The sequence below is a fragment of the Gambusia affinis genome, linkage group LG23 (genome assembly GCF_019740435.1).
Source record: "Gambusia affinis linkage group LG23, SWU_Gaff_1.0, whole genome shotgun sequence".
NCBI lineage: Eukaryota > Metazoa > Chordata > Actinopteri > Cyprinodontiformes > Poeciliidae > Gambusia > Gambusia affinis.
Genome location: NC_057890.1, coordinates 19,078,115 through 19,089,337, shown reverse-complemented (window position 1 = coordinate 19,089,337; position 11,223 = coordinate 19,078,115). Strand labels below are relative to the sequence as shown.

Genomic DNA, 11,223 nt, shown 5'->3' with positions numbered 1-11,223 from the left:
ACACACACACACACACACACACACACACCGATTCTCAAATATCCACACTGGTGTTAGAGGGTACACCAACATGGAGCATCGCTCTGCTGCAGACACAAAGTTTATCCATCATCATCATCATCATCATCAGGGAGGAGGAAGGCTGCAGATTTACTGCAGAGATGAAACAAAAAAATCTCTTTCACTTTTCTAGAAAATCTCTTTTGTTCATTTCTCCAAATGAGTTGAGTTTATTTGCATCTCACGTTTCAGCAATAAAGAAAAGTCTGAGTGTTTAGTCCGACCTGTGAAGACAAACGGCTGGATGGGTCCCAACCACTTTCTCCCATATGGGTCTTTTCTCAGCTGGGGGTAAAAGATGATTCACATGTAGAAGAAGCAGAAACTTCCTGGTAGAAGGCCCACTTTGGATCCAACTTTGTGTGGCTCTGGAGGCTCAGGTCAGAGGTCAGAGGTTAGCCTGATCTCTGGTTCACAACTGGAAGAACTGAAGCTGTGCGTTGACTCTAGATCTATAAAACTAGATCTATAACTCTAGATCTTTCATCTTTAATCACTTCAGTTTCTGTTCAGAAAGTTTTGGCCCGTCCACAGATTTCTCTGATCTCAGCATCTGTTCAGTGATTGGATGGGGTCAAAGGTCACCTGGTGACATCTTAATGTGGAGCTGTGTGTCATCTGTGTAGTTATGGTAGCTGATCTTATTTCCTGTTATAACCTGAGCCAATGGGAGCTTATAGATATTAAATCAGAGGGGTCCTAGGATTGAACCTTGGGGAGCCCCACACATGACCTCTGACCTCTTGATGAGAAGGTTCCTATTGAAACACAGAAGTCCCAGTTCTCTATGTCAGAACCAGTCCTGTGGTTGTTGTTCAGAAGCTGTTGAAAGGTCAGAGGTCGGCCTGTGATTCTGCAGCAGATTGATGTTTCATTTTAAAGCCTGAGAGAAAAACAGTTCATTATTCTGTAACCGTTAGTGAGGAGGTGTAAGAGTGGAAATACCTCTGGAGTCCTCTACAGGGGAACTCAGACTGATGGATTAGTGAACGTCCTGTTTGGGTTTAAAGATCCACATTTCAGCCGTTCAGGCTGATGGAGCCCATTGGATCAGGAGATCCCAGATGATCATCACACAGTGGAGGCCATTTTGGCTCCCTGCCTTTCTTACTGAGGCATCATGACCTCTGACCTTACCAATGAGAACCAAGGACAATGACTGGCGCTCCTGGATTGAGCCAATAGCAGCTCGACTTATTTCAGCTTCCCAAGCTGCTTTTCTCTCTGAACATTTTGGATATTCTCTAAGAGGTCCTGGCAGATCTCCATGGAAACGTCCATGAATCCAGAATGAACAGGCAGGGATCCACTGGCCTACTTCAAGCTGTCAAACAGGTTCTGTATAAGTGATTTTCTGCAGTGTGTTAACCCAGACTCAACTACTGTATTTTCTGATCAATAATCATGACAAAGACGTGAGCTGCTCAGGGAAATTTATTCCAGCGGTATTTCAGATGAAACATTTAGTACCAGGAGTCCATGATCCTCCTCATGCTCATGAACCTCATGCCTCCGTAGCCCATCTCCCTGAAGCTGCGGTACTCCCCGGGCCTCATGTACATCATCCTGCCTCTGTAGTGGGGGTGCTCGTACATCAGCCAGTGGCCGTCCATCACGTGGCAGGACATGCAGTCGGACATGTGGTAGCGGTCCATGAAGGAGTCGCAGTCGTCCATGCACTCATGCATGTGGCCTCCGAAGTTCTCTCTCTCGTAGATCCTCATCCTGTAGGATCCCCGGTACTGAAAGACCAAGCAAACTCAGGTTGGGTTTGGACGGGTCAGGGACAAACGCTGTGCGGAGAGGAAGCAACGTACCATGGAGATCATGCGGCAGGAGCGGATGCAGTTGTTCCAGCCCATCATGCTCATGTAGTCGCCGTACTCGCCCCGACGGAAGAAGTACTGGTTCCCCATGTAGTTGGGCCGGTCGTAGACCATGAAGCAGCCGCTCTCCACCCTGCAGGAGTGGCACCGGCTCATGTAGGAGTGCATGTCGGCGCAGTCGCCCATGCACTCATAGGACCGGCCCATGAAGTTCCTGTCCTCGTAGAAGACGATCTGGAAAACAGAGAAACGCTTTACAACCAAGCAGCAGGAAACGGTGAAATGAAAGCAGAGGTTCTGGGTCTACCTTGCCCCTCATGTTCATGTCGGTGTTGCTCATGTTGGCTGCAGACGAGTGCTTGCTCTGGCTCTGGCTCTGGTTGTGCATTCCTACCTGGTTTAACCCTTTCCTTTTATACCTGAGCAGATGTAAAGAACCACTGACCCCCTCTGCAGAACGCCACACTCAGCAAGCTTTTTTTGTCTTTTAGTGTTTAGAAAAGCCGTTCTGTCATTTTGACAACGTGTGAATGGATGAAGCCATGTGACTGGGAAAAGTTGTCAGTTCAGGACTCGGATGGAGAATGTTCCCTCAGTCGCTCCCGACCCGAGACTTTTCTGATGACTTTGGGATAATTTCATGACAAAAAGCATTTTGAAATCACTCATTACTTAAATCTGGTGTACTAATAAATGTAACTTCACGTTTTTTATTAGTCTTGTTTATGTTTCGCAGTAACTTTGATTCTTTTCTTTCCTCCTGCTTAAATAAAATATCATAAATAAAAAGATATTTATGTCTTACTGTAAATAAAACTGGCACCACAAGGAATATCTTTTAGAAAAAATACAAATTGTTCTGTTTTATTTGTATTTTAATAACAATATGTTGGTCAGTAATCAGAATAATAATTTCAGCATAACATCCGTCTAAACTTCATACAATCACTGGTTTCTGCTTCAGAATCAACTTTGAAAAGGAAAAGAAAATGTTTTAATATAAATTCAGTTCCAAACCATAAATAATGTCTGACATTTCTTAACAACACAAACCCTTGTTGTCTTTGACAAAAAGGAAAAACAGGCACCGCAGCCGGATGTTTACTTGCATATTAATGTTTTATCATCAGACTCCATAACAATCAGAAATGATTAATCGAGTTGTATTGCCAGATCTTGGAGTGTAAAAGTTGCAGCGTTTTGGGCTTTTTGATCAGAAACAATGAAGGAAATGAGTGGGGAGGGAAACAGGAAGTAGTTTATTGTGATGTAACAGTGGAGGAATGTAGTTTCCTTTTACCTGGGATTGTTCCGCCCTCGGCGCCGGACGGATCATAACGTCACTGTGGGAATGCCAGGGGTTACAATATTCAATATAAGATTCATTTCTGATTGGGATCAATAAAGTACTTTTGAAATGAATCAATAATCCAATAATCAAAGGTTGGGGAATCAATGAGGTCATGATCAGGTCCAAACTCATTCTGTTGCTTAACTGACGTTTCACACAATATAGATGTTAAAAACCCTGAAACAAACATTTTAACAACAACTCTTTATTTATTATCAAATGAAATCTTCTTTGTCATAAAACACACCTGCTGAAAGTTGTTTTTAACTTATAATAACTGGAAGCCAAATTATTGAAGATCTTGATAACAAAATGTGACGTCTGTTCCTGGTTCCTCGGTTGGTGACTGCATGACGTTTTTATTGCTTTATTTTTGTTTCTATCATGCAGAGCACTTTGAACGGCCTTCATGCTGAAACGCGCTGCACAAATAAACTGATAAAACAATTCATTTAAACTTTAAAATCCAGCAATGTGCATCTTGCTTGATGGAAAGGAAACCCTTCATTGGCCTTCGGTCCGTACGGACGGACAGACGGACAAGCAGAGCTCCGGCTCTCCTTCTCCATAATGACGATTGGCTGGCTGGCTAAAAGCAACTCTTCCATGTTGCGTGTTGCAGGTGGTTGGTTGCCAGGCCAGCACAGAAACGGCAACATTTGCCAGTTGCTGCAACCTTAGCGGTTGCCAGTGAAGCGGGGTAATGGTCCAGCTGCTGATGGGATGCAGGACGTCTTCAGGGCGGCTCCCAGGCGCGGCGGCCATGTCAGCAGCGCCGATGAAGCCCGGCTGTCTGCGGCGCTGCCAGGCGCCGGCTCTCCTTCACCGTCCGGCCAACTTCTCACGCCGAAGTCTCAGCAGCATCCCCAGATTTCCACGTCCATCTGTTGCAGCGGATGGGAGAGATTCCTCATTTTTCCTTCCTCTGCAGGAAAACCAGAGGCAGGTGTCACCAAACGGTTCAATTCAATCCGCTTATTTATTCCTAAACAACCACAAGCGTCACCTTCCCAGGATTAATCCATCGGAAATGAACTTTAACTGAAAAATGTTTATTTATTTCATTGCAAATAAATATTTTTCAATAACCTGTCATGAGTTTGTTCGTCTAAGCCGCTGTGGTGATAATAAAGTTGAGTGGTTGGACGTCAGAGAGCGTATTGGATGCTGCTGGTGGCTGAATCAAAAGGCATTGAGTTCCTTCAGCCTTTGTCTGCGTTGACACCCTAATCCGCCGCAGCAGCCGTGCAGGTGTTGTGCAGCATTCAGGCCTTTGAGGCGGCTTTCAGCGCACGCCGCAGCACCTCTGTATTCACCCTGATGTCTCTACAAGGAAACAGTGGATCAGTGTTTCATGGGCTCCACGTCAGCTGTCACGCAGCCGCTGTGAGGAGCACATTTACAGCACAAAGATCCCCTTAGACTGTCTTTGTGTCAGCATTGTGCCGCAGCCTCTTTCTTCTCCTCCATAATGACGACTGATTAAATCCCTTCTCGCTGTTTCCGAATGCTAGGTGTCAGTCGAGCGGGCCAGGTAAGCCTGAGAGGATGAGGGATGACGGGAAGGTGGAGCCAGGAAGGAAGTTTTATCGTTGGGCTGAGGTGTCGGCGGCAGAGTGAAGGGATAATAAAATGGATCTGTTTATTCTATTATTCAGAGTATATCTTATTGTGGCGGTGACATGCTCAGAATGCGTGTCAGCCTCTGGTTTGACTTTTTGTGTTTTGGATTTCTGCAGGAGCTTACCAGACCCATGTGTTTACCTTTCCCCAGAAAGCAGCACGTTGAATACCTGTGTGTCGCCGATGAGGGTTATTAAATTTGACGAGTTAAAAAATGTCTTAACGGTTTATCTCACCTTTGTGTCGTCCCTTTTGGTATCTACCTAGAAGCAGGCGCTCTCCTTTCGACGCCAATGGCAGCGGCGAAGATAAACAGGCCACGTTTGCCTCTTTTATGACTCTGTGCCGTAGTGGCTGATAATAGCCAGAGAGGAATCCTGAGCCACAACAACAGGGAAGCATGTTCTGATGGCTGTTGGGATGTCGGCATTTCCTCCTTTCTTCTGTCAGATGACGGATGTTTGCAGGTTTTGATCTGACACTTGGTGGAATCAAAGGAACATGCAAAGGAAAGTAAACAGCTTTTACATATCAGTTTCCAAGGAAACACACCCATGATTTAATTCTTCTGTTCATCTCAAAGAAATGGAGGAATCTAAAAAAGTTCACGTTTCGGGGAGATTCACCAACCTGCAGTTTATCAACAGTTTACACCAGGAAATGGAAACGAGACGAGAACGTTGCATGTTCTCGTCTTCAATCAGATTGTAAAAGGTGCTGACATGCCAAGGACGTGATTGAGCCTTTTTACTCAGCAGGGATGCATGTAAATGTTGCAGCATAATGGCGCCGGGTTATTTTAGTGCCATTATGGAATAATATGTTAGATTGGCCTAGTCAAAGTCCTCAAGTAAATCAGAGAATCTGTTGGTAATCTTTGTGAAGAATCTAGCACAGGTGTGTGAACTCCTTTTCCAGGTGCTGCATGTGGACAAATTCACCTTGAACTGTTTGTTTCAGATTAATGATTCTGAAAATAGTTTTGCAGTAAAAAAGTTGGAGTCAACAGGATGACTGTGACTTAGCATGCAAAGTTTTTGTTATTCAGAGCTAAACCCAAGGACATTTCGTCTGTAAGTCAAAGTTAGCCTGAGAGAGAGAGAGAGAGAGAGAGAGAGAGATCTGTGCTGTGTCAGCAGTGTGCTTAAACCAACTCCAAAGATTAATCACAGGAAAACACATACAGCACACACACACACACACACACACGCACACACACCAACAGGCGTGCACACACTCAGCCGGATACCCACAGTTGTATATCTCGCATTCCCAGCAGTTCAAAGTGTGGTTGGTTTGAAACAGATTAAAAACTGTCTATGAAGTGATGCATTGCAATTGTCATAGCAAGGGTGGGAGAGATCTTTTTTGCATAAAAATCCCCTCTTTCTTCCCACCGCTATCAGCAAAGAGATGGAGAACTCACTAATCCTGCTGTGGTCGCATTTGCATCGGTGGCAAATAAACAAAAGCGCACCATTTTTCATCTCCAGCTTCTATATTAAAAGGAGATGATGGGAGGGGAGGGGAGCAGAGGGAGGAATGAGAATGAGGGGAGAAGGGCACCCAGGCAGACCCTTTGGTGTCACAGATATGCCTGCTGATGTTTGGGTTGGTAAATGGAAACTCCTGCAGCCTGTTTGCACCATCGAGGTTGACGAGGATCTCGGCAAGCCACATCACAGAAAACCCAAATGTCTCTGTGAAAAGTTCTCACTCTGCATCAACATGGCATCTGTAATGAAGAACGTCTCACTGGAAACAGAGAAGGCAACCAGTACAGACTGGGATTGTACCTGACAGCTCTCGCTTTCGTGAGATTGATGATGAAGACAGAAACTGAGGGTGGACCACAACCTTGTGGCTGGGACGCCCCCCGAAGGGTCTGAAGATGAATCTAAAAGCATGATTATCACAACGTTATGATGCCTGTTACCAATCTGTAACATGCAGTTTCCTGCTTTGTGTTTTTGTGGCCTTTGTTTGAGTTAAACGTTCATATTAAGTTATTTTCTCACCTTTTAATACTGAGAGACTCTGGCCTCTGAAACCCAACTGTTTGGTTTATTTAGTCAGATTTAAGCGCAGTATTTCATAAGACGGTGGGAATATGTGGTGAGGTCCTTCAGTGATCCTGTCATAAAGTTGCATTCACACCAGTTCTGTTTAATCCGGTTCAATCCAAACCAAGTCCGGTTTGTTTGGGGCGCTGTGAATGTGCAATCAGTCCTCAGTCAGTGGAAGTGAACTCTGGCTCACTTTGAATTCACATGTGAATGTCAAGCAGACTGGAGACCGCTCCAAAAGCAGGAAGTGGGCTGCAGCGCAAGGCATTCTGGGTAAATAGAACCTAAACAAACGTGAGCAAATTTAACGCTAGAAGCAAACAACACAAAGTCCTACAGCTGCTAAAGTCTGACGCCACTCCATTTGGGTTTCCATTTGGTGAAGAAAGAAGTTTGGTTCTTTTGTCTGCTGTGATGTTTATACATTAAGAACATTATAAGGTTTTGTAGGCAGCCGGTTTCTGCACATGGTATCACTGGAATGTCGAGGCAGGACATGAAGAAAAAAGTTAGTTTTCAGTTCTGAAAATATTAACATTTTTCTACCTGATATTCTCTGCAAATATTTCTGTGTGATGTTAAAAGTTTAGCCATTGCCAAATTTCAATCAGAAGGAAAATGTGAGCATCAGTTTTCACAGATTTATTTCAGGATGAAATGATTGGGAGACTCTTCCTCCCATCGCTCTGCAGGGAGAACAAACTCCAACACTCAGGGCCTGCAGTCGGTTCCCTCCACTTCATTCTGCAGCTGGAAGAGATTCAGAGGAGCATCCTTCTTATCTGTGTGTGTATGCTTGTGTACAGTGAAAGGCTAATCTAATCACCACACACTCACTGCTTCCTCCAGGTGTATTACTGTACCAGGAGTGTAATGCAGAGAGAGGGAGGAGGAGCGAGATAAGTAATATTGATCTGATGTGGTGATTGTCACTCTGTTGCCTGCCTTGAATAGCTAATCTCTTTACACACGGGTCAGGGAGAAGAAAGGCAGCAGGGCTGCAGGTTTAGCCGCAGCTAATCGACAGATTGTTCTCGGTGTGGGGCGATCAAACAGCGGCTGATAACGCTGGATGTGAAATTGTGTCTCCTAGCTGCTGATGTTGAGTTTGGTCACAAACTTCTGGGCTTTTCCACGCAACTGATGTCGATTGTATCGACTTAGACATTTGCAAAGACTCGGAGTGTGTAAATCTTTAGCGTTGTGCAGAAGTCTCAGACTGAATCCAGGCGTACATGTTTTCATTTTGGTTCACTATTATTAATCTGTCACATCATTGTGGAAGAACTGCAGCTTGCTATTCAATCCGATATCTGTTTCTGCAAGGCTCTCTCCAGGTCCCACCACAACACTTCAGTCTGGGTAAGGTCTGGTCTTTGACTAGGCCTCTTTCAGCAGAATAATTTGCAGTGGCACAAAGTAGAAATGGTTCAGGAATGGTTTCAAGAGTCACAACAATTCACTTTACTGCTGGTGTTAGGTCTATATTACTGATGTGAAGGTCCACTAAAAATATAACTTATAAAAGGACCTAGTGGCTGATGTTTATTATATTTATGTTAATATTAGTGATGAAAATAACACTTAAACCATGATCTTTAATCTATTAGTGGCTGTAACCCATTAGGAAAATGTTCTCTGCTTTATTTTGACTCTTGTTCCGTTGAATGATTTTATATCATTTCTCTTGGTTCCAATGTATCTCAATAACAATAATTTAGATTTTTTTATTTTAAAAATTAAATAATCGTGACTTCTAAATATGTCAATCAAAGCTGCGTTAAGAAATGCAGACTCCTGATTGGTCAGACGGAATAAGCCCCTCCCCCAACGACAAACACTGATAGCTGAGCGGATGTGCTGCTGCTGAAGCGTTACAGATATTAGAGCTGTAAAATATTTTTATTTTGGGGATGTAAAGTTAGTCTAGATTACTGAAGAGCTTCATCCGGAGTAGGAGACACGACGTATTCAGTTCTTGACGGTTTGGTGAGTTGACAGTTGGGTTCCGTTAAGCTAACGGCTAACTAGCACAATTAAAGATGCTAACGGCTCAAGCTAGCTGTAAAACTCAACAGTTCCTTTTATACTGTCCTTGAAAATAATTTATTGGTACCTTTGTCCCGTGCTGTTCTGTTATTTTATGTTTTTTTAAAGACCTTTTTCATTAATTGTGTTGAAATGCAGCAGAAACCGTGAACTGGTTCTACTGGACAAACGGACCGTTCAGACCAGCTGAGGTCATCAGGGCAGCACTAACCAGGAACATGTGGAAATATATTCTTAGCAGACATAAAACCATTAAATTATGTTGATGGGAAACATAACTGTTGGGGAAACGTGCCTTCCCGACACCAGAATGACGGAGTAAATCTAACAGAAGTTCCTCTCATTGATTTCTTTTGGAGTTTAGAAACATTTTTCATTATCAGAACAATTTGAAGTGTGGCTGTGACTTCCTATTGTTTTATTTGTTGCCCTCAAAGTGAGAGACAAAATTGAGTTGGGTATTTGGTTTTAATGTATATTTTTAAGTTATTTTATGGCCATAAACATAATTACTCTGTTTAATTCAGGCCAGATTTGAAGAGTCCTGGAAACTGACTGGAACAGACGATCCAACCTGGAGGACATCAGCTGGTCCTTCAGAGGAGGATCATCCAATCATCTCAACGAGTCCAGCGGCGTGGTAGGTCTGTTAAAACCCAGGTCCTATAAACCGACTCACAGTAGCACTAAATCATCAACATAACTCTGAACTGTTGGACTGAACCAATAAACGAGCAACACGTAGATATTAAAGGATCAAAACTGAAATTTAACAGTTTAAAGTGAGAGAATCAAACTAAGATTCAGGTGGTACTTTTTGTTTTAATTGACTTTTTGAAGGTTTTAAAAGTCACGTTTGTTACTCTGTCAACTCTTCTTAACTCATCATAACGCTGACAGTAATCACTGAAAACACTTGTTGCTGCTGGAAGTAATAAAATAAGTAAAGCAGTAATGAAAATAAACAATGTGAATGCTAGCATTATTCAAAGGTGCATTTAAACCTCAAATTAATCCAACTATGATCAATGTCAGTAAATATGAATCCTTTCTAATCATTATGAGAGTAATTCTGGTTAAAATCTGTTTACTTTTGTTCTTGTATTTTATCCTCCATGTTTAATTGTGTTTTTTCTGAGTTTTCTTTATTTCATGTCCGTCTTCACAGTCATTATATTTTCTGCTCAGATTGTTTGTGTTGGATGAACCAATAAGTCGTTTTTTTTCCTGTTTTTTATAAATAATTCTGATTCCTGGATGTTCTCCATGTTTACATGTGAGCAGAGCTGCTGGGTTATGAAAGTGTTGAGTTTTTATGTGACTTTTCCATGACTTCACCTCCAGAACTCTGATTTGATCATTTTCAACCACCTGGTCGCTCGCTGACCATCATTAAACCTTTTTGTGTCGTTTTGTGAAGATCCTGTTTCAGTATTTCCACATAATATTTTTTTCTCATGATGTCATCTGTTCTGTGAGGCTCACCAACCCTCCCACAGCCTCACATGATGGAGCCACCGCCGTGCCTCACAGTGAGGGCGTCGTTCTGTCTTTATGGGCCAAAGCTTTTCAGTCTCATTAAACCACAGGAGATTCCAACAGAAATGAATTTCATCCTGCATGTTCTTCTTTTGGCTGTGGAGGAATGGCTCCTTCTTCTTCTGGCCTTTCAGTCCATGTTGGTTCAGTCCTGATCAACATGGAGGTGGAAATCTCTGAATTTGAAGAATGTTCTTATTTAGCAAACAGGAAAAACTTAAAACATGAAATAAGTCAGTTGTAGCATGTTTTTTTCTATCAGTGCCTGTATGAGGGCTTTCTGTATCAAACGCTCCTCTGGTTGGAGCTCCACTGTAGGCGAGCCGCCCCCCCGGCCCCCGCCTGCCTTTCCCCTGACCTTGCAGCTTTATGATTGCAGTAATACGCTGCAGATGAAGAGGGGAGCAAATCCACCGAAGATAATAGACAAATCATCTCCAAGAGGTGCTGAAATAAAAATCCCCCGACAAACAGGCAGCCTGTGTGCTGTTGGACATCCCTTTAAGGGAACTCCAGTGTTGATAAGTAATTATCCCGGCCCAAAGGCATGATGGGATTCTCAGGCAGAGGAAACATCTGTGTGATATGTTTGCAGCATTGAGCAAATCTTTAAAGAACGGATTGCAGACGGAGAATCTGTGGATCAGTAATTAAATTAGTCATTGTATGTGCATGATTTTTAGAAATATGATAGCGCTTCCATGTATGT

At 43.1% G+C, this 11,223-nt stretch overlaps 2 protein-coding genes across 2 annotated transcripts in view; one reads left to right on the top strand and one right to left on the bottom strand.

The window, feature by feature from the left end:
• Positions 1–1,476: 1,476 nt before the first annotated feature.
• On the bottom strand, positions 1,477–2,285 carry LOC122826791 (gamma-crystallin M2-like). Its single transcript, XM_044109130.1, has 3 exons — positions 2,194–2,285; positions 1,878–2,120; positions 1,477–1,802 (listed from the first exon to the last, which is right to left on the bottom strand). Exons 1-3 carry the CDS (start codon positions 2,272–2,274, stop codon positions 1,524–1,526), a joined length of 603 nt encoding a protein of 200 aa, XP_043965065.1. The 5' UTR covers positions 2,275–2,285; the 3' UTR covers positions 1,477–1,523.
• A 7,314-nt stretch (positions 2,286–9,599) lies between these two features.
• Positions 9,600–11,223, top strand: part of celf2 (cugbp, Elav-like family member 2) — a 480,486-nt gene continuing 478,862 nt past the window's right edge. The window contains exon 1 of the mRNA XM_044109128.1: positions 9,600–9,615. The gene's annotated coding sequence lies outside the window, so the exon portion shown is untranslated. The remainder of the gene's footprint in view (positions 9,616–11,223) is intronic.